At 37.3% G+C, this 24,233-nt stretch overlaps 1 protein-coding gene across 3 annotated transcripts; it reads right to left on the bottom strand.

Annotated features, from left to right (window-relative positions):
• Positions 1 to 1,249: 1,249 nt before the first annotated feature.
• Positions 1,250 to 22,374, bottom strand: LOC122891267 (killer cell lectin-like receptor subfamily F member 2). 3 transcript variants are annotated; one of them, XM_044226804.1, is made up of 7 exons: positions 22,269 to 22,374; positions 13,575 to 13,666; positions 12,648 to 12,746; positions 11,440 to 11,529; positions 7,643 to 7,797; positions 6,534 to 6,646; positions 1,250 to 3,882 (listed from the first exon to the last, which is right to left on the bottom strand). In XM_044226804.1, the coding sequence occupies exons 2-7, from the start codon at positions 13,663 to 13,665 to the stop codon at positions 3,750 to 3,752; spliced, it is 681 nt and encodes a 226-aa protein (XP_044082739.1). In that variant the 5' UTR covers position 13,666; positions 22,269 to 22,374; the 3' UTR covers positions 1,250 to 3,749. The 3 variants fall into 3 exon arrangements, with proteins under 3 accessions (XP_044082739.1, XP_044082740.1, XP_044082737.1); XM_044226805.1 differs by lacking the exon at positions 22,269 to 22,374 and adding an exon at positions 19,412 to 19,434; XM_044226802.1 differs by lacking the exon at positions 22,269 to 22,374 and having other exon boundaries at positions 13,575 to 13,701.
• Positions 22,375 to 24,233: the final 1,859 nt, after the last annotated feature.

Here is a 24,233-nt window from a genome sequence, read left to right as displayed (position 1 = left end):
CTCTGGGACACTAGCTACTCAGTTAAACCAGCGTGAAGGGAGCATGCGCTGAGGTGCACCTTATTGTGTTAACAACGTCAGAGAGAAATGTGCTGAGGGGACAAGCGGGCGGTACAACTGGTCCTTATATCTTTTTCACATTTCCTATCTACCTAATGTAGCTCTTTTTTTGGTTATTAGAGGTAATGCATCAGATGAGGTGAAAAAGTGTTAGAATTTTCAAAGAAGGTGAAAAAGGGTCAAGGAACAATAGGAGCCAGAAATGACGTAATAAGACTTCGGGAGAAAAAGAATCTTAGCTGGTCTTCCCTTCCAGGGGAAGGGAGGCAGTCTTAGCACTCAACTTTAATAGAAGTATAAATGGGAAGTTGAACGTGATCTCATCAAAGTCTTTAGTGAAGCAATAGTGAAGCAGCAGTTTTCCCCAACTGCATGTATACACATAAACCTATATACGTATCAAAATAAGTCTAAAGTTAAAGGATAAAAACTTTGGAAGTGCCATAAATTATAAATTTATTCCTAAAGGATCTGCTACTGAGAATCTTCTAATTTATGTCATTTAATATTCTCCTATCCCAACAATTGAATCACTGTATAATTTGGAGAACTGGGTAATCTAAAAGTAACTTTAGTTATTATGATTCAGGCAGTCTAACCCCTTAGAAATATATACATATGTAGATCTATAGTGGAAACAATAAGACAAACTTTGATTACTAGAAGGATTTTTAGACATGACTAATTAAATTCACAGTAGTTTTTAGAATTCATGTATCAAAATTTCAGCATAAAATATTTCCTTAGATACAAATGCAAATTTTAGAACTTAATGGGAAATAGTATTTCAAGAATAATCCTTGAACAAATTTTTTTAAAAAATCCAGCTAGGCTAATTGTTTTATTTTTTAATATTTAATTGAATGCTTAAATATTTAAATCAAATCTGAGTTACAAAGAGCATTGATAACTTAGCTTTGAATTTTAAAAATATCCACAGACTTCTTAATCTTTCATCATTTTTCCCTTCCTTTTCTTTAACTGCAAATTCTCTCCTAACACTCTTCCTGCATTTCTCAAATGTACACATTTAAAAACTAGTATATGTTTGCATTTATTATACTAAATAAACATGGACTTGTGTCCTCTGTGTTTAATTTTTTAAGTGAGTTGAAGTTCTTATATTTCATTTCCTATAAACTATAATTACTTCTGTTCACACATACCAGTTTGCAATAATTTTTTTAAATTCATGTATGACCTATAAGTTTTTCTCTTCGTGGATCTAAGACTTTAAAGTAGGTTTCCCATTGGCGATTTCATATTTAATTGACAAATATTACTGTAATAATCTATCTGCTCCAAGTCTCATTGTAGGTTCTAGGTCAAAAACAAAAACAAACAAATAATAAACCTGGAAAACGTCATTTATTATCTCATGTATACCTAATACTGACCTTTATTGAAAAAAACAAAACAAAAAAGAGTTGGCAGATAATGATCACCAAGGCTAAGGGAAGCAGGGAAGCTCTGTACAAATAGGAAGCTGTGCTGGGGAAACAATAAAATGTTACAAATAATCTCAAAAGTACTTATTTATCATCCATCATGCATCAGGCACCTTGTCTCTCCCATACAGTAATGAGGATCATGTCCTTCCAGAGCTTACAGTAGGTTAATAAATACAAATAATTAAACAATGGTCCAAAAATAGGGTATTAAATGTTAAGATATGTACAGGAAACTATGAGAATATACATCAAATGCATATAATTTAGTCTGGAGTGGAGAATGGTTAAGGAAATATTTTCCACCAAATGCATTTAACTAGCCTTCTCAAACATAAGCAAGAGGAGAAATGAAAGGGAAGCACATCAAGCCAAGCCAAACATATGATTAGATATGAGGCAAGAGAAAGCATGACACATTTGAGAAAATGAATAAAGTTTAGGTTATCTGCATCATTACAATCATGGTGGTGGGCGGGGGGGAAAATGAAGAGGAACCAAGACACAAAGGGTCTGGTCAGAGATGGTCAAAGATTTAAGCAAGGAAAAACCCCTACACAGAAATACGTAGTGAGTAATGTGGCCTGATATCAGATTTAGACAATCTCTGTGGTCATGATATGGAGAATGAACTTTGGCAGGGAAAGCTAGAAACAGAAAACAAGTGTTGAGGGAATCCAGAACCACAGGACCGGTCTGTAGATACGTAGATGAATTCAGAAATAATTATGTGGTAAAATTGACAGGTTGAAATGAGAGTTTGAATATCATGGATGAAAAGAAAGAAGTCATGGTTGACTCCAAGGACTCTGGTTGGACTAATGGGCACGTTGCTGTCATTCACTAAGCTAATGAGTTTCATTTTAACATGTGAAGGCTAAGGGGCTTTGAGGTGTCCAGTTAGAGATGTCCAGTGGCTAAAACCTATAATAAGTTCTGGGTTAGAAATATGGGTTTGGAAGTTACCAATAAGTTTATGACAATAGAACTTCCAGTGTGGGTGAGTTTAGCCAAGAATTGTGTATGATTGAGAATTCACCCAAAACTCTGAGGAATGTCAGTACTGAAGAGATCAGAAGAGAGAAGAGATCCTTCAGAAAAAACTGAGGAGCAACGGCAGGCAACGTAGATACAGGTTCAAGAGAGCACTGTGTCATAGATGCTGAGGTTAGAGAATATTTCTAGAAGAAAGAACAAGTCAATAATGAGCAACACTGCTGAGAGTTAAAATGAAAGCTAGAACATCTTCATTGTGTTTCGCCAGAGGAAAGGCATTTATGACGTTGCGAGAACAGTGGAATAGGAAAAGCAGAAACCAGATTTTAGAAGAACCTGGAGTGGGAGGTGAAAAGAGGAAAGTACAAGTAGAAACAATTTCTAGGAGGTTTGACTTAAAAGAGGTGGGAGAAACTGGGCAGAAACTGGAAGCCACATGTGATTCAGGGAAAATTTTCTTGTGCTCTTGCATGTTTTGTTGCTGAAAGAAAAGGAGACAGATGAAAAGAGGGACCAGAATGGAGATGATAGAGGAGGGACTGTCCTAGAAAAAAATGAAAAGAGGCGATCCCAAATGTAGCACTTAGAAATTTTATTTAGACAGACAGAGGGATATCCCTTTGTTGGAAATAGGGAGTGAGGAAAAAGAAATAAGATGCAGACAATTGTGTAGACTCAGTAGTAGAAAGTCAATGTATAAAATATCATCTATCTGATGGCTTCTTTAAAAAAAAAAAAAAAAGCTCCTTTGCTAATGGTGAATGAGAAGTGTAGGAAATTTTTTAAATTAATTAATTAATTAATTAATTTACTTTTTAGAGTGGGTGAAAGGGCAGAGGAAGAGGGAGAAAGAAAGAATCCCAAGCTGACTCCTCCCTCCACCAGCACAGAGTTCAATGCCATGACCTGAAGATAATCACCCGAGCCCAAATCAAGAGCCCAAGCTTAACAGACTGAGCTGCCCAGGTGCCCTGTGGACAGAATTATTGAGTAGACAAAGGGACAGCTGTGTCTAAAATAGCCACCATAATGCACAGGAGATAGCTGTGGAAATATAGCACCAGTGACCCGGTAGAGCTAGGGCAATGAGTTGAGGCTGATTGCCTGAATTGAGAGTGACACAAATCAACACCATTATCATCATTATCAGCATATTTGTTGTAAAAAATAATGTGTTTCAACAAAATACATAAATTAAAAAGTCCCTGTGAATAGTTTTTACTGGAAGGATAAACTGGGATCAGTTTAGAAGTCAGTGTCTGTAGAAAGCGCGCGTTGACAAATCCAGAAACTGTGATTGCAACACTTTTCGGAAAACACACCCTTCTTTGTTATCACAGCACAGGCATTATCTTCAACCTGGCCCAGGACTTGAAATCTGTGGAAAAGGCAACAAACATTCTGTTCTCATTCAGCTGAAAATGTAACTGTGTGTGTTTTGTATGTTTTCTCTCAGACAAGGAACAGCTGTTAAAAAATGACTTCTTTAATAAACGTAGTTGCTCCAAATAGTTTCTTAAACAAAAATGGTCATTTTTAAATGGAAAGGCTGTATGGAATTAAAATAAAAATGTGAATAAGAGGCACTGGTTTCCCAGTTCCATGTGATCATACAAAAAAAATAAAGATCTTAGAAGACTGTTATCTGGTATGGTCTAAAAGTATGTGTTCCCCCCAAAATTCATATGTTAAAAATTATAACCCATTAAAGTGATGAATTAGGAAGTGGGGCCTTTGGGAGGCGCTTAAATCATGAGGTGGAACCCTCATTAATTCTTTATTAAAAAGACTCCAGAGAGATCCCTAACCCCTTCCACTATGTCCTCACTTGGCTACAAACCAGGAAGAGGGCCCTCACCAAACATGACCATGCTGATGCTTGATCTTGGAGACTCATTTTCCAGAAGAGTAAGAAATAAACTTCTGTTGCTTGTAAGCTACCCAATCTGTTGTATTTTGTCATAATAGCCCAAATGGATTAAGACAGAGGACAGTCCTGCCCTTTTAGGAGAAAAATTCATTTTATTACTCCAGAGATTCTCGATTCAATTTTTTGAATATCTGCAACAATGGAATGATATCAACTTTATAACAGACAATATCATATTTATCATTCTAAGATTTAGAAATATCAACACATCTAAAAATATGTATGCTTTTCAAAAAGTATTAAATCAGTTTTCCGTAGAAAATTAAACTATTACCCTTTTCATTTTCCTCACCCACATCCCAAGTGTCACACCTTTTAAAAATATTCCTTCATTGTTTGCCTATAAGAAGCCTCCTTACTTCTATAAGAGAGCCTAAGAAAGAATGGTATATCTACACTGTACATGTTAAATGTGGCAACAGTAACCCCAGACAGTATGAGGGAAGGAGTTAAAGTCTTCCTCACTTTTAAATGTTTTAAACTCATATAGACACCTCAGCAAGGGAATTTCCACACATTTGTGTATATGTGGGTGTATCCAAATACTTTACCCTGTACACAAAAGAAGAAAAACTCCCCTAAGTTCTGTTTTTCCATATTTTTTGTTTATTTTTCCATATTTTAGGCCAACTTCTCTTGTCTTAAACAAATAAGCCACAAGGCACATTAAAAAATCAGAAAAAAAAACCCTCAATTTTAAAAACAAGACTGGCAAATTAAAAATTCTAAGCAAGTTTTCAAGTGGGTTTATAGCATCACTTAAAAAATACAGTGATACATTTCTATTAAAAATAATCAAAGCTGGGATGCCTGGATGTGGCTCAATTGGTTAAGCATCCGCCTTCAGCTCAGGTCATGATCCCAGGGTCCTGGGATCGAGTACTGCATTGGGCTCTCTGCTCATTGAGAAGTCTGCGTCTCCCTCTCCCTCTGCCTGCCCCTCCCCCTACTTGTGCTCGCTCTCTCTCTCTCTCTCTCTCTCTCTCTTTCTGCCAAATAAATAAATTAATTAAATCTTAAAAAAAAAAAAAAAAAGAATGGGGACGCCTGGGTGGCTCAGTTGGTTAAGCAGCTGCCTTCGGCTCAGGTCATGATCTCAGGGTCCTGGGATCGAGTCCCACATCGGGCTCCTTGCTCAGCAAGGAGCCTGCTTCTCCCTCTGCCTCTGCCTGCCTCTCTGTCTGCCTGTGCTCGCTCTCTCTCCCTCTCTCTCTCTGATAAATAAATTTAAAAAATTTTTTTAAAAAAAGAATTAATGTTAAGTATGGTAAGTTTTAAAATTAATTTAGTGTTTGATATACAGAGTATGATGGCATGGGTGGGTATGGAGTTTAAATTTTAACAAGAAATATTTTAAGTAGTCTCTGGATAAAAATATTCATTTGTAGGGTGACTTTCTCTGTTTCAGAGCATTTTTCCCCCTACTCTCACCCAGTCTATCACTCCAAAGCATCTATAGTCTTCCTAAAACCCCATAACTTCACATCTCTTTGAGAGACACAACAAAATTCCACATTTTCAAGAAGTGTAATTAACTTTTGATAATTCCTGGAACCTGGATGCCTAGAGTAGAAAGTTTCACCCTGGACCTCCAGGAGCTTCTGCCTGTGTTTTGGGGATTAATGCCTAACCTCCAAAGATTTTAGCACTCTCTATCCATGGAATTCAAACAGAAATGAATGAAGTACATAAAAGTAGATACACATAATGCTGACTGGGTGACAGTATTTAAAAAGAGTCAAATGATATTTGTATTATGTACAAAATATTCCATAATATTTCCCAATAATTGAAGTCTTCCTACTAATCAAAATAAGGATTGTTTGGTAAACTTTTAAGAAATACTTCAAAGAAATGAAACTTGGAGAATTTTCATTACCTACAATTTTCCATTTCTACCTCTAGTATTATAGATAAATTCAAAGCCCAAATAAAATAAATTCTCTTAACAGACTTCATTTCTCTAAGGCAAACTTCCTAATCGTTCACACATTAACAAAGGTCAAAGTCTGCGGTCTATGGAACCATTTGGCTATCTGGGGTTTTAGTCAACCCTCAGGAGAAACGGCTGCTGAGAGACTCAAATGTTAAATACTCACAACTGTAGATTCAATGGGGTGCCACCCAGCCAGGTCCATGTCATTTGTGGGTGTGTGATGTTCAACCCAATCCAAAAATAGATTCCATCTTGTATATTATTCTGTATGAAATCCTATGAGAAGACGGAGTTAAACCCTATTAAAATAGCCTCTTCTGACTTTTGTCCAAACTTAAGTCTTGATATTTATCTCCTTATTCAGGAAAATCTTAAGAAGCCTTAAGAAGTTTCTATATATTTAGGGAAGGAAACCGATATAGGAAGGATTTCACAACACATGACTCATATATTATGTGCAGGCATGTGGTGCTTAATGGAATTCATGGGGATAGTGGTTGAACAGCAACTGCTGAGGGGTCTCAAAGAGGATGTGAAGGTAAATCTAGGAAAGAATAGGTTGGCTTAAAGGAGCAAGAACTATTCCCAGCGTGCTGTTGCCAATGTGCAGTCTTGGGGAAACTTGGTACCTACGGTATCCTACCCATGAGCAAAACTAAGGAGCCCATCTTCCCTACCCCAAGGTACTCAGAATATTGCCAGATACTGAAAATGTGCAAAGAGAATCTTTCTTTCCAAGAAGTCCTACGGAAGGGTGGCATTGATATCCCGGCTTTGTCATTCACATGCTGAGTGAAACAGGCAAGTTTTACAACCTGCCAAGTTCTGAAGAGTCTTCTGGAAATAGGGGAAATCCTGCTTATCTCAAAGTTACTGTGAGCACTAAGTTTACGTTCATATGCCTACCACAGTGCCTGGCATCTGCTAGGAATTCAATAAATGGCCATAATTATGAGCAGTATAATTCTTTTATTATAAAACCTACTTTGGGGGGCACCTGGGTGGCTCAGTCCCTTAATTTTCTGCCTTCAGCTCAGATCATCATCCCAGGGTCCTGAAACTGAGCATTGCATCGGGCTCTCTGCTCAGTGGGGAGTCCACTTCTCCTTCTCCCTCTGCCGCTTTCCCTGCTCAAGCTCGCTCTCGCGCTCTCTCTCTCTCATTCCCCTGCTCTAGTTCACTCTCAAATAAATAAGAAATAAATCTTTTTAAAAACCTACTTATTTCTTTCAGCTTTAGAAGGGCTAATTTTCATAGCAAATTAGCTCTTACCAGTTCAGCCTTGTCTTGGATCATCAAGAGATGTGATTTCATTATTAAACAGGATTTTTGGCTATCGGTCCATGATTTAAAGTTTTTAAAAAAATTATAGCATTTCCCTTTTTTCTGCAGCCAGTTATTAGGACATAAGTTTAGCTTTGGTTTTGCTGAAATGCAAAAATAGGAAGAAATAGGAGAAAAGCAAGGTTTGAATATCAAAAAATTGTTTGCACTAATCTTGTAAACTTTTTCCTTAAAAGTAAAGATTTGTCCCACTTCTAAGAAAAGAACTCCCTTTCCACTGATGAATAGTCTTTAGAATAAATAAATGCCAGAAGTATTCATAATTACTGAGTAATTACCACATGTCAAACAATTTCCTGTCATGCTCACAGATATGTGAAATATTTTTCCTTAGAAGAAACATATAAGATATATAAAATTATTAATTTTGTATTCCTCATTTTGTAAATAAAGATACTAAAGTTAAGGTGAAGTAAATTTAAGTAGAAAGGGGAAGACAAAGGTTAAGGTTAAGGAATTTACTCAAGGTTATAATTAATACTGCCAATATAGTAAGTGGTAAGACATAAGGAAATTTAAACTAAAAAGGAGATTCTAAAAGGCATCAGGAGAAAACTGCTGTGGAAAAAATAATACATATATATCCTTTTCATAGTCCCTTGTTGGTACAAAAAAATATGTATTTCATAATATGTTTTATTAGTAACTTTGTAAAGCAAACGGTTCACCATGACCCCAGTAACCTGCCATGTATCTCTGAAAAGGAAAAACTTGAAATAGGTATTAAAATAAACTTATCTTCAAAAATAGGTACACACAGGTTTCAAGTGAACTAATAATTTCTTATATTTTAAGCTGAGTGATAGGTACATAAGTATTGACTGCATTCTATTTAAACTTTTGGGGCTCCTGAGGGGCTCAGTGGAAGCCTTTGCCTTCGACTCAGGTCATGATCCCGGGGTCCTGGGATCGAGCCCCGCATCGGGCTCTATGCTCCACAGGGAGCCTGTTTCCTCCTCTCTCTTCCTGCCTCTCTGCCTACTTGTGATCTCCGTCAAATAAAGAAATAAATAAATATTTAAACTTTTGTATATCTTAAGTAATCCATATTTTAAGATACCCACAAATTTGTGTGCAAACTTGTCTGATATATTAAATAAAATGAAATGAAAATGTAAATTATAAAATACTCTGTACAAAAGTTGTTTATCACTGGTAAAGGTTTTTGAGGGATGGTAGGAGGAATCATATTACTTGGGGAAAATTTCATATACTAAGTTTCTGTTTTGAATCAGCAAACTACCCTGATTTTTGCAACACTCTTCCCAGAGCATTTTATTTTATAAGTCATAACAACATGGGCATTGAAATATTAATGAACTAGGTTTAACTACACTGGTTAGGAAAAATACTTCAAAACACACTTCAGACTAAAGCTAGGGACAAATTTTCATTTTACTGAAATTTGGTATTGTAAATTATTGACAGAAATAAATGACTTTAAGGTCTTGTACTTATTTAGATGTTTATTGTGACATGAACTTTGCTGTGGTAGCATTTGTTCTCTAAAACAAAACATGAATCATTTACTTCACTCTTCTATTTTTTTGCCTGAAATTCACATAGTACAGCAATAAAGAAACCCAGGCTCTTGTCAGTGCAGTAAAGTGGAAAGAAATCCACCCATTGGAAAGTACAGTTATTTAGAAAGTGGGAGGGACCCCTGGGTGGCTCAGTTGGTTGGACGACTGCCTTCGGCTCAGGGCGTGATCCTGGAGTCCCGGGATCGAGTCCCACATCGGGCTCCCAGCTCCATGGGGAGTCTGCTTCGCTCTCTGACCTTCTCCTCGCTCATGCTCTCTCTCACTGTCTCTCTCTCTCAAATAAATAAATAAAATCTTTAAAAAAAAAATAGAAAGTGGGAGACTATTATTGATATGCCAAAGACAATGAGATGAAAACAGCAAATAATTTTTTAATGCTTTAGTTCTGGGACCCTCATGGTAGAAAGGCTTCCAAGTGGTCTAGAGGAACCCAGAAGAGTAATATATGGGGAGCAATATAGAAATATTGGAGAAGCAATGAGTTGACCTATTACAGAGAGGTGATATAAAGACTTAAGTCTTAAGGGAAAAGTGCCAACATAAGCATGCACATTGGTTATATTTTTCATGCTATTTTCTATCACTCTGTATGACCATCAATATTTAATTAGAATGCATTTATTAATTACCCAAACTTAACCTAAGATCTAAACATATATTTTGGCATAATTCATGGTATTTTGACCATGCAAAAGTTTATAGTTTGGGGTAATTTTTTACTTAGAAAATAGCTGTAACTTGGGAGAAAAAGTTAATTTTCTTATTCTACAATAAACATTGATAAGTAAGAAAAAATAAACACTAATTTTTATAAAAGGACAAAGTGAGAACCAGTTTACAAAGTTTTTACTTTAAAGCATATAAATATCCAATGTATGTGATTTTATTTTTAATTTCCTATTATATGAGAAATGTAACTAAAACCAACTATGTGTGGTTTTACCAGATTATATCAGCATTATAGTCTGAACTCTGTGTGTGTGTCTGTGTTTGTGTGTGTTAGAAGGGTTCAGAGAGTACAAAGTCGCAACAGAGAGATAAATATCCAAAAGAAATGGATTGGATCAGTAATGAACAAAGAATTGAGGATGAGAGACTATGTTGCATTTTATTACCATATTGAGGTTTGTTTTGCTGAAGCCTGGAGCACAAAGTGGAGAGTTGCATTGTGAGAAATGAGACTGCTATTGTAAGAAATCAAGTCTCAGAGGGAGACAATGTTAAAATGCTTACTTAGACTTACAGTGCTGAGATTTATAGCCCTTAGACTACAGAAATTCACTGGAGAGTTTGAAGCCCAAGAGTGCCAAAGGAAAGCAAAATATACCACCCCGAAATATCCCTCCTTGGCATGAGGTTTATGCTGAGATGGTTGTTTTTAAGAAAATGCAGACACAGAAGTTCTAAAAACCTAGTAGAAATTATCATTTTTGTAAGAGACGGTTACAGTTACAAGGGAAATCTCCATTTGTAAGGGTGCCCTTCCACTCATAACAAGAAGAGGATGACCAAAATCTCTAGAAAACCTATCGAAGGAGAAGGCATGGATTTAAATTTTTACAACAACCACACCCTGTGCTTTGCCTGAAAACCTCTTATAACTGGTGAAGGTATTAGGAGTTAGTGACTTTCTATATTTTGTATATGCCTAATATAATCAACAGGTTCAGGAAGAAACTTCCTCTGAGCTTCCCTATCTGACTAAAAATAGAATCTTCTGAAATAGGAGGTTGTCATAAATTCCTCTTTGGAGTGGTTTACTCCCAGAAAGAAAAAAAAGAAAAAAGATAACTAAGAACTTTACCATAAATCCCCTTTCTGGAGGAATTTTGTGACTACAAAGAAGGAAAGATTACTCACACCTGTGTATACAGACACTATTATTCACTTTATTATCTACACTTTGTTCTCCTGAAGAGGCCATTTTTCTTTCCTAAAGAAATATATTTGTTTTTCCCAGAGAAGCCACTTCTTTCCCTTCACTTTCTCCTTCTAAGCTAGGTGTATAAACCTTTCACTGAAACCTGGTAGAGCAAGCTACTTCTTTTGTTTGGAAATGAACCTTTTCTTCCTATTACTTGGTCTTTTGACAGTTTAATTCACAGGCACCCTGGTACCAAACTTAAGAGGGTAGAGGAAAATTTTTCCTCCCCTACAATACAATGAAATATAACCACTTACTTGTGAAGTTTGTACTGTTCTGCTGTTTCCTGGGAGAAATATTTATACAATCGCAATCTTTGGTTCCATTCTCGCTACTTAGGCGACTTACTATTAAGTGAAGGAAAGTAGTAACACTAATTAGATTTCTACAAATATAAGCTTGTGCCTTTTAATTATCCGTTAAAACAAAACTATAAATGAATGCACACACTGGTGGCTGATGAATCTGTCTATAGGATTTCAACCCTATAATTTAACAAAATGAATAAACTTAGAAACTCGGTAGATATCCACTTATGAAAAAGTAAGTAGAAAAAAAAACAATAAAAAATCATCTAAGTAAAATTAAAAATATTTTGAAATTTGTGTCTGTTTGGCATGATCTTGAACAGGTTATGTAGATTTCCTGTTTCTCAGTTCACTCACATATAAAAGGGCAAAATGCTTAACAAACTTAGAGTTGTCTCCAGACTAAAAAGTAATGTATGTAAAATGTTTATCGCAATTTCTAAGACATAGAAGGTCACAAGAGGGGCACCTGGGTGGCTTCATCAGTTAAGTGTCTGACTGTTGATTTCCGTTCAGGACATGATCTCAGGGTTGTGAGATCAAGCCCCATATAGAGCTCTGCCCTGAGTGTGGAACCTGCTTAAAATGCTCTCTCTTCCTCTCCCTCTGAAACCCTCCCCCACCTTGAAAAAAGAAAAAAAGAAGGTCACAACAAATAGAAACAATAACATATAATTACCCATAGCTCTTCTTGAAGTAGAGCTCATTTTAGGAATAATTCAAGTTAAATTGGCCTTAAATTTTCAAACAACCAATAAATTTTGTCAAAACTTCAAAATATCAAATTACTTCCAAAGTCCAAAAATTTTATTTAAGGGCCAAATAATCAACTTCCATAAAAGTAAGTGCTTTTACCAAAATATAAAACTTCACTTCATAGAATTGTGACTGCCAAACCCACACGATTTATGAATTAATTAAAATTATAAGCAGAATAGGCTTCTAAATTTCTAAGTTTGTTGTCTCCTCTGTATAGAGGGAAAAAGTATTCATATAAAAAACTACTCACTACAAATTATCAACTGTGTCATTTATTACTAATGTAGTTAAGTAATAATGAAAGAATATGTTAGGTAAGTGTGAAAGATGATTCTGGAAAAGTTTGAGAAATAAAGGTAAACTTCTCTAGTTGAACATACAGCTCTCAATTTACTCACCCCAAATAGTTAGTCCTATGACTGTGGCAATGAGTATAACCAGCACAGGACAGCTTAGTCTCAGAGCAGTGCGATGCCACTTGGGACACTTAGGGTAATCTGTAATAAATAATTTTTCCTTCTGAAACATTTAGGCATTTAAAACAAACTTGAAATGCATCATAGAAATGTAAAATTCTGAGGGTGCACATTTTCTTAAGTAGGGGAAGAAACATACAATCTCTGTTTAAATTACCTTGAGATGAACACATACTTAATTATCTTTAAAGAATTGGATTTATTGATGCTACGAGGTTAATATGTTTTATTTCCTATTTATTAAATATCCTTCTTATGTAACACTTCCATTCAAAAACTACAATTCGCACACAATGAAATTGGTGGATTATTAGTTGATCAGCTGGTTATTCAAACAATTGCCACTGAAATTTGTCAACTACCTTCATTTAGGTCTTTTCTGAATGACACAGATATTATTCAATGGGAATAAAGCCTGGGAAAGCAAAATATAAGTAATGCCAAAATAATTGAATAATAGTAAAAATGAGTGCCAAAAAGAGAAACATAAGCAAGAGTGAGTATTGCAGCCATCTTCTCAAACCTTATTTGAAATAGGAGTTATATTTATATCAATTCATGAAACAAATCTCAGCTGCTAACCTTTATAACTACATACTTTGCTTTAATAAAATAGCATTATAACACTTTCAAAATCTTCAACCCAGGTCAAATCAAATCTGACCCATTACATTCATTTTAACAAGATCTACATAAACATCATTTAAAAGTAAGATAAAACATTTTCTGATTAGCAGATTCTAGTTGAAGTTCTTAAAAGTTCTCATTAAAGGTCTAGGATTAAAAGACCCACAGAAAATTCTAACTGTATTACAATCTGTGGTCTAATGGAGGGTTATGAGTCCTTACCTTTGCGTGCCCACTTGTGTTGGCAATGATAGGGATGCTTTCTTGGCTTCTGCATCATTGATCTCTCTGTCTTCTGCGTCTGTCCAAACATCCTGTAAATAGAATAATCCATATTTGAATGAGATGGAAAGAGAGACATTACCTGATCAAAAGCAGAGTCAGTCTCTACAAACTGTGGCATTGAAATAAACCCAATGCTGAAAACCACAAAGGATGTGATTCATGAGTGAGTTGAGTTTCATCTTTTTTAAATAATCTATTCCTTTTAGGATAGTTTTAGACTGGCAGAAAAACTGTGAAAGTAGTAGAGAAAGTTCCCATATACATCATACCCAATTTCTCCTATCATTACCATGTTACATTAGTATGGTATGTCAAAATTAATGAATCAATATTCATGCATTACTATTAATTGAAGTCTTTAATTAATTCATTTTTCAACTAACACCTTTTCTTAGTTTTTCCTGAATACATTTTTCTATTCAAGGACCACATTCAGGATACCACAGTACCTTTATTCTTCACGTCTTTTCAGATAATCTTGGCTGACACTATCTCACTCTTTCCTTGTTTTTTTTTTGTTTTGTTTTGTTTTTTGTGGGTTTTTTTGATGTTTGGTTTTGGTTTTTTTTACAGTTTCAAGAAAAGTGGGTCAGATAGCTTGTAGAATATTCTCAAATCAGGGTAGTCTGATATTTTTCTCATCATTACACTTAGGGTAAGGTTTTTTGGAGGAAGATCACAGAGAAGAATTGACATTCTTATCACAATTTATAAAGAGTGCATACTACCAACATGCCTTATCACTGTTGTTAATTTTGATCACTTGACTGTAGTAGTGTTTGTGGTTTATGTACTATAATATTACTCTTTTTTCCTCCATTTCCAAACTGTGCCCTTTGAAAGGAAGTTAATATGTGCAGCCCACATTTAAGAAGTGGAGAGTTAGGGGTGCCTGGGTGGCTCAATTGTCAAATGTCTGCCTTTGGCTCAGGTCATGATGCCAGGGTCCTGAGATCGGATCGAGCCCCACATCGGGCTCCCCACTCAGTAGAAAGCCTGCTTCTCCCTCTGCCACTCCCCCTACTTGTGTTCCCTCTCTCACTGTGTCTCTCTGTCAAATAAATAAATGAAATCTTTAAAAAAAAAAAAGAAGTAGAGAGTTATACCATTTCTCTTTCACAACAGAGTTTCTACATAAATTATTTAGAAATCTTCTACAGGTGATTTTTGTCTAATCTCCCATTTATTTCTTTATCAAGTGTTTATATCAGTAAAACTGATTCATATTTATTTGATATTTTCTGTTATAATCCAATACTACTTTATTTATTTTGTTATTCCCATTGCCCCAGCTTTGGCCATCGGAACTACTTCAGTTGGTTCCATGAGTTCACAATGGTGTCTCCAACTTTAATAAATTATAACATGGATCATGTTAACTCTTACCTTTGCATTTCTATTACCTCCTGTTCCAGTAATGAGAAACATGGCTACCACCATCACCATTCATTATACTTAATTATTCAATTCCAGTATATATATTTTGTGGTTTTAGGATTTTTATTTCATACCCTGTGGGAAATTACCATTGACAGTGCTATGTACAGTTCCTTTTGTTACTAGTCTTACAAGCTAAGATGACACATTTCTAAGATTACATAGACTTTATCTCCACACCCTTCAATGAGGCTGCTTCATACCTCTGCAATACAGTCAGAGTCTTTTAGCAGTTTTTGCATTTCATGCTGAAGTACCATAGCCTCCAAAATTATTTTTTTTTAATTTGCATACCTCAAGGTTCACTCTTTCTGCCATAAAGTTCTGTGGGTTTTGACTTAAATATAATGTCAGGAATCCACCATTATAGTATCATACAGAATAAGTTCACTGTCTTAAAATTTAAATCCCCTTGTACTCCATTGAAATAGAAAAGACTTGGGAGTAAAAGATTGAGGAGACATAATTGGAAAAAGAATGATCTGATTCTGGACATAAGTTTGAGATGCCTATTAGATATCTAGAGGGAAATGTCATATAGGCAGACGGATATTTGTACCAGGAAGTCGGGAAAAAGAACTGTTCATGAAGCAGAATGAGCTCTAAAAAGTGCTTAAAGGAGGCTGAGTCCTGTCCCTTGAGGAACTTTGACAGTTGGAGCTAAAACAAAGGGACTGTGGGATGCGTGGGTGGCTTAGTGGGTTAAGCCTCTGCCTTCAGCTCGGGTCATGATCCCTGGGTCCTGCGATCGAGCCCCACATGGGGGTCCCTGCTCAGTAGGAGCCTGCTTCCCCCTCCCTCCGCTGCCTCTGCCTGTCTCTCCACCTACTTGTGACCTGTATCTGTCAAATAAATAAAATCTTTAAAAAAAAAAATTGGAGGGATGGAAGCCAGTAGGTAAGATTGAGAAGGGTAAGCTATGGATGGAAGAAGAAATACAAAGACAAGTTCAGAAATCCACAGAAGAAATTTTGTATTAAATGAGAGGTGGTCAACTGTGTTAAATGCTGCTCAAAGTTCAAGAAACACAAGTATAGCAAAATGGCCATTGAATCTGGCAAGGTAGATTCATTAGTAACATTGATCAGAACTTATTTTATGAAGAGAAGAGAAAACATATTGAAAAGAGAACAGAAGGTGAAGTAGTTGAGAGTGTGTACTTAGCCCAATCTTTTGACAAGTATACTCTGAGAGGAGTAATGAGATAGTAGCTAGAGGAATATGTCTGGTCCTGGGGTTTTTTTAAAAAAATATAGTGAGTCCTAGAACATTTTTATGGTAATAGAAATGAATCAGTGAGAAGGAAAAAATTGATACTTCAAGGAAGTGTGGAAAAAGTGGAAAACACTCAATAGTGTTTTGAGAAGTTAAGAGTAAAATGGGTTCCAGAGTACAAGTGGCTGGGTTTGCTTTTTATAAAAGCAAAGATACTATTTCTATTGTGACAGTAGAGAAAATAGTAGAGATAAAGGTTTTAAATGTATATTATTGATGGATAGAACAAGGATGATCCTGTGTTTGCATTCTAGACACATTTGGTACAATCTGCCAAGGGTTGTGTACAGACCTATAAATTATTTTTCTGCATCAAAGAAAAGAAGTTGTGGAAGGACAACCACAGTCTCTTCCTTTGCTGGGCATTTATTTCCTCTCTGCAGTGGTTCTGGCATTTCCTCAGCATATTTTGAAGACTGTGCCTTACCTAAGACTTCATCATATATGTTCTAGGCTTTTGTGATTTATTCAAAATTTTATAGGAAAAAATAATAAATTAGACCAGTATGCATCTAAGTGGATATGAAGCAAACTCACAAATTGGAAGCCAGGTATATTATGAAGACTTGCTGTGAAAAGGAGAAGATTTGGAACTAAAGAAGAAGGGTTTTTTTTTGTTTATTGGACAGACACAAGAGACAGGCAGAGAGAAAGGAGGAAACAGGCTCCCCATGAAGCAGAGAGCCTGATGTGGGACTCAATCCCAGGACCCTGGGATCATGACCTGAGCCAAAGGCAGAGGCCTTAACCCACCGAGCCATCCAGGTGCCCCAGAAGAAGTTCTTTTAATAGTATGTTTACCTGAAGAGACTATCCTCCAAAAGGCTGGAGGGAAGTGGGGCAAAATAGAAAACAAATAGGCATTTTTAAAAAAAGGAGAAAAGTGATAATGACTTAGAAAGGAAATGATAACAATGTTATGGCAATAGAACTTAAAGCAATTTTAAAAGCAAAGTAAAGGGTGCTTGGTCTCAGTCATTAACCATCTGACTTTGGCTCATGTCATGATCCCAGGATTTTGGGATCTAGTCCTGCATTGGGTTCCCTGCTCAGCAGGAAGCCTGCTTCTCCCTCTCCCACTCCCCCTGTATTGTATTCCCTCTCTCGCTGCGTCCCTCTCTGTCAAAAAATAAATAAAATCTTAAAAAAAAAAAAAAAAAGCCAGGGTGGCTCAGTGGGTTAAACCTCTGCCCTTTGGCTCAGGTTCTTGTCTCAGGGTCCTGGGATTGAGCCCTGCATTGGTCTCTCTCCTCAGCGGGGAGCCTGCTTCCTCCTCTCCCTCTGCCTCCCTCTCTGCCTACTTGTGATCTCCCAATCTCTATCAAATAAATAAATAAAATCTTTTTTAAAAAAAGGTAAAATAAAAAGCTAAGATTGACCTCAAGATCATTCAGTAACTAAGAATTGTTTGTATTCTTATGCTTATCAGAGATCATTTCTTTTCTGTCTTTGGATTTACATCATCTAGTAGAACACTTGATGAATGTAGCTTTAAAAATATGTATGTGTTGAGTAAACCAATACACAAGTGGGATTGACAAAGCCCAGTTGGTACAAAGTGCAGTTCATTTACACAAACCCACTTATGACTGGAGGCAGAAAATGAAAAAGATGAGGTAGGTATTCACTTATTTTGAAATAATAAAAACAGATATTTTATTATTTATATCACTTATTTAAATGATAGATATTATTTTTTAAATTGTTCTGAGTATTTGGACACCTTATTTCATTTAACCATTCAAACCACTCTATGACAGCTATTATCGCCAGTTCATAGATGAGGAAACTAAGAGGCAGAGAGAACAAGTTACTTAAAGTAGAACTGGATCAAGAATGTGGTTCTTGGGGCACCTGGGTGACTCGGACATTAAGTATCTGCCTTTAGCTTAGGTAGTGATCCCAGGGTCCTAGGATCCAGCTCCGCACTGGCTCCCTGTTCCGCAGGAAGCCTTCTTCTCCCTCTCCCACTCCCACTGCTTAGGTTCCCTCTCTCACTGTCTCTCTCTCTCTCTCTGACAAATAAATAAATAAAATCTGAAAAAAAAAAAAAAAAGAATGGATCTCTACAGTCTCTTAAACAAATAACTATAACATTTCTCAAAACAAGCAGACACCACACACACACACACACACACACATTTTCCCAACATCTATTCTATACCATCTCAAAGTCTTCAGTGTCTCTTGATCTTATGAGAAATTTTTTTTAACCAGTGATTACTAATGTGTGAGTAATCACCTTTTCAATCACTTACTGTGCATACTGTACTACCATATTCCTAAATACTTGTTATTAAGGAAACATTTTGATGGGTAAAATAATCAAAATGAGCACTAAGAACTTCAGGGTCTCCAAGACGAAGAGAGCAGAGCAAAGTGGTCTTTGGACAACCATTAAATAATTTAGTCCTGTGGAGGCTTGATCAAAAGATTCAAGAGGGAGAAATAAGTTATATAGAGAATGATTTTCTATAATTATCTAGAAAAGACACGAATCATAATGAAAAAATAGATAGATTTACTGATAATCAAATGTGAAACTTGTACACATCATAGCAAAAATGAAAGAAAAAGAGCCACAGAACTGCATGGACTATTAAGGAGCTAGAAGTCTCCTTCCCTATTCAATACCATTTGCCAAATAGTCAAATAACAAAGCATTATTTGATGGCACGCAGATAACTTATTCCATGGCCAGAGAATGTAAAAGGGGAACAGGTGCTCTAAGGGTTCCTTCTTCTGAGAGGTGGAGGAGCATAGATGACAGGGCTGCGGGGCAAAACAGCAGGGCTTAATGTTGGCCAGATTGCAGGAGGAGGACATGATTTCTAGGAAGGTAAGCCGCACTCTTTTTTTTCTTATTTGGTCAAGGACTTCTTGACACAATGCCTTTGAGGAGGAGATTTTGGTAAGTTAATATAATATAATGAGGGAATATAATGAGCTTTGGCCCACTTTGTCATCTTGGGACCGTCTGGTTCGATTTAGTTTCTTGTGGTCTGACATCAGTCTTATCTGAGCAGGAACACCTCTAGGGAATATACTAGAAAAACACCCACCTTTTAGAAAAATTCTCTCTGGAGTTCTTTGGGGCTCATCTAGTGACAGAAACACAACTTATTTATATTAGTTGATTGATTACATATTCTCTTATACTTGAAATTTCTTAACAGATCTTAATATTTCAAAAAAATATTTGCTACCTATTTTTCCAGGATAAATCCTAACTTACATCACACAAATAGAAAGAATGACTACTTTTAATTACTGGACTATACTAAGGAAATACATAGGATGAGATCAGAAATATGTGCACTTTTTTTTTTTTTAACTTAAAATGTCCATTCAGATTCTTGATACATTTTGACACTATACTTTGGGGAAAAAACAAAAAGGTCGATATGTCTCAAGTCAGAAGTGAGCACCTGAACTATTAATTTACGTTTTTTTCCTCTAGCAACAAGTGCAAATATTCTCAATTGTTTTCTCTAGTCATTACTACATATTCTGAATAATCTTATGAAAGATAATGGCATGGTCATCTTTATAATAATACTAATTCTGAATGAAGGAGTTGATTTCTGGAGTATTAGAGAAAGGAAGCACTAGTCAAAGAATCAAGCATAATTTCCGTGAAAAGGAAAGATAGCATCTCCTATTCACACGTAACCTGTGTTACCTGATCGTCAGAAAAAAGAAAAACTTAGTCACGAGCTGTACAGGATTTAGTCATAGCAACTCATCATATATTATAAAAATTTCCTTTGTTCTTTTCATGTTGTTGAAAACTTAAGACACTTGAAAATAAATCTTAAGCTAAACCAAAACTAAAACACGTTTTTAGACTTGTGTCTCATAACTCCTATGGTAACAACCTGTTAACATAAACAATTTGAGTTGTTGACCCTGAAATGGCAATATAGATTGAAACAATGTAGAAATCATTACAGTGTTATAAAAGTACTTTTGTAACTAAAGAAATCATAGAATTTGAGTGTGGGAAAAGATAATGAAATGGATTACATTTGTTTGTTACTTTGGAATGGAAATCAATCATAAATATAAGCATTGCTCCAAATTTGTTTTCTTAGCTTTTACAAAATGCAGATTACTAGTCCAGAACCCAGAAGATTCTAATCCAATAGACTTGGGACAGTACATAGGAAGGTAGATAGACAGATAGATAGATGGATGGATGATAGATAGATAAATGATAGCTTTTTTTTTTTTTAAAGAATCAGAGACAAGGGAGAGCATGTGGGGGGGTGGGGGGGGGTTGCAGAAGGGAGGGAAAGTGACGAATCCCAAACAGACTCCACACTCAATGAGGAGCCCAATGCCAGGCTCAATCTCAGGACCCTGAGATCATGACTTGAGCTAAAATCAAGACTCTGACTCTTAACCAATTGAGCCACTGAGGCTCCCCTAGGGATATATATGTCAAACAAACAAAAAAATCCCCAGATTTTTGTGATATACATCATAATATAGAGCCATTGATCTAAACTAATAGTTCATTTTTGAAAAATAAAAGAAAAAAAAATGTGAAGGTGTTAACTGGTCACCCAGATAAGTGTGATAAAAGAAGATGGCACTCAGTGTACCTGAGGCTGCCTCCAGCATTCTCCTTATCATACAATACTGCTCTATTAATTATGAGATATGTTATTACAAAAAGGACCCTTTTGCTTCAATAAACGTACTTTCACTAAAATGATATTAATAGCTTAAAAAGAAGGAAAATTGAGCATGTTACTATTTTTATTACCCCAAATCTCAATCTTTACTATGTAGATCATATGCCTGGTCATATTTTCCCTTGGTGCCCAAATCACAATATTGCAAGCTCTATCTCTTTTTTACAGAAGAGAGTCAGCATTCACAAGGTCGCCCTTCCTAAATTTGATTCCGGGGAGATTTTTACCTTTTTTACACATATGCATTAAATGTTCATTTAATTTCACCCAGGATGATTCTAGACGGTAAAATTGAATTACAAGAAGTTGAGTAGCTTGCCCAGAGTCACACAGGAAATAAGCTGAAAGTCAAGGCTTTCCCACAGGCAGCCTGATCCCTACACTTACCTAATCCCACACTACCGTCCGGGGCCTAGGTGGTATTGGAGCTTTTGGCAAAACCACTCACCTCCTCCGCAAAGTGAAAAGGAGCCCTTCCAACCCCTAGAGGTTGAGGTTCCACAATCCCTAACCTCCCTGCTGGTTTTAAGATGTTGTTGTTGAGGCACTTCCCTCAGGAAAGCCCCGCGGAGCCCATGGTTTGAAGCTGTCTTGTCAAATATGACTGGAGAGAATTTAACCACCAAGATTAATCCCTGTGAACGCCAAGGAGCTGAGAGAACCACGGCTAGTCATGTGGTATCCTTTTTATCCACAGGATAAAAAGCACCCCGGGTTGGGGATGGAGGGGATGGGGGTACTTTTCTAGAAGATATCTCCTCTGAGTTGAGGAATTACAAAATGTCCCCCTTCTGGCCTGAGGTAGCACGCCCCCCCACCCCCCCCACACCCATAACCCACCCAGATGCAAGACTTCTGGGTTTTCTTAAAATTGACAATTCCTCTCTCTGTTTTCTCCCATTATAGATGGAAGCTTTTTTTTTTTTTTTTAATCCAAAATTGTTTGCTTTAAAAGTACCTTGGCCACGGACAACGTTCTAGCTAGAGTATTTCGCCTTAGAGACAGAGATTCTTTGCAACTGCCAACAACATATGGACTGTGTAGCCATAAGGATTGAATGATATTGTGCACGGGGGAACACCAAGTTCCACCATGGTACCGCCAGGACCAGCAGTAGATTTGATTATATCCCCGGTTAAAAAAAAGAAACAAAAGCAATGCTCTATCGTGTTTTCTTTCCGTTCCGTGATAAACTAGACGGTTCTGCAGAATCCTCACCCTCCACGGAAGAAACACCTTCGGTCTCAGCGGGAGGAAGTGGTGCACCCACAGTAGCGATTCTTCTCTTTGCAAGGGCGGCAGGGCGCAGGGGAGCAGGGGCGGGGGTGGGGGCGGACTGGCGGCGCTACGGCATCGGGTACCCGGGTTCCGACGCGCGCCCCCGGCCGGCCCTCCCGCGCGACCCGCGCCATTGCGGTGGCGCTGTGCAGCCGGGACTGGAGGAGGAGAGGAAGTGGGCGCGGCTTGGGAGCTCTGCCCCGCAGGCGAGTTCCCCGGATCTCTGGGGCGCTGCGAGGCCCCCTGCTGGCCTTCAACTTTTTTCCCCCGTCTGGATGCCCGGCATCCTGACCATCCCTTAGAGCAGCTGGGGGCTGGCCTGGCGAGACCATGGAGGCGCCTAGGAGTCCTGGAGGAAGATACCCGCTCTGGATTTCCCCTAAAAAAAGCCACAGGTGATCTGGACAGAGCCGGTTTGGGTTAAGTGGGTAAGAAAAAAAGCAAACAAACACTTAGCCAAATGGGTTCAGGAGAGAACGAAAGGGATGTGAAGAGGGGCCTGTAGACATTCTTTTCAAAAGCTATGCACCAGAACAGCTGGGAACTGTAATCAATACAACGCAGTAGTGATTAAAGCTGTTTATTTAACCCAAAACGATCCTTAGCTTTTCTAGACCCTGGTTTATGTTAACTTATTTAGGAATTAAGTCAGTTAGCTAAAAACCATTTGTTTTATTCCTGGTCTCAGAGGACAGAGGCAGGACTGGACCATGGAAGTTTCCACATGGGTAGTAGGAACCGGAAAGGAGACCCCCGGAGGAATAGCGCTGAAAGGCAGTAGAAAACCACAGCTGTGTGTAGAAGAATGAAACTCTACCATTCTCTTAAATGATACGCAAAGATGAACTTGAAATGGGGAAAAGACCTCTACCTGAGGCAGGAATCCATCAGAATCCTAGAGGAGACCATAGGCAGTAACCTCTTCAACAATAGCCACAGCAATTTTTTTCATGATGTCTCCAAAGGCAAAGGAAACAAAAGCGAAAATGAACTTTTAGCAAGATCAAAAGCTTCTGCACAGCAAAGGAAATAGTCAACAAAACCAAGAGGCAACCCACGGAATGGGAGAAGATATTCACAAATGACACTACAGACAAAGGGCTGGTATCTGAGGTCTATAAAGAACTCCTCAAACTCAACACACACAAAACAGATAATCACGTCAAAATATGGGCTGAAGACATGAACAGACACTTCTCCAGTGAAGACATACAAATGACTAACAGACACATAAAAAAATGTTCATCATCACTAGCCATCAGAACCACATTGAGATACCACTTACACCAGTTAGAATGCCCAAAATTAACAAGACAGTAAACAAGTGTTGGAGAGGATGTGGAGAAAGGGGAACTCTCTTACACTGTTGGTGGGAATGCAAGTTGGTGCAGCCTCTTTAGAAAAATATTGTGGAGCTTCCTTAAGAAATTAAAAATAGAGCTTCCCTATGACCTTGCAATTGCATTACTGGGTATTTACCCCAAAGATACAGATGTAGTGAAAAGAAGGGCCATCTGTACCCCAATGATTATAGCAGCAATGGCCACAGTCTCCAAACTGTGGAAAGAACCAAGATGCCCTTCTGTGGACATACGGATAAAGATATGGTCCATATATACTATGAGGTGTTATGCCTCCATCAGAAAGGATGAATACCCAACTTTCGTATCAACATGGTTGGACTGGGAGAGATTATGCTGAGTGAAATAAGTCAAGCAGAGAGAGTCAATTATCATATGGTTTCGCTTATTTGTGGAGCATAAGGAACAACGTGGAGGACATGGGGAGATGGAGAAGGGAAGTAAGTTGGGGGAAATTTGAGGGGGAGACAAACCATGAGAGACTGTGTACTCTGAGAAACAAACAGGTTTTTGAAGGGGAGGAGGGTGAGGGGTTAGGTGAGCC

Source organism: Neovison vison, chromosome 12 (assembly GCF_020171115.1).
Source record: "Neovison vison isolate M4711 chromosome 12, ASM_NN_V1, whole genome shotgun sequence".
In the NCBI taxonomy this organism is placed as follows: domain Eukaryota; kingdom Metazoa; phylum Chordata; class Mammalia; order Carnivora; family Mustelidae; genus Neogale; species Neogale vison.
The sequence above is the reverse complement of the archived record's forward strand: the minus strand, read 5'-3'. Positions and strand labels throughout refer to the sequence as shown.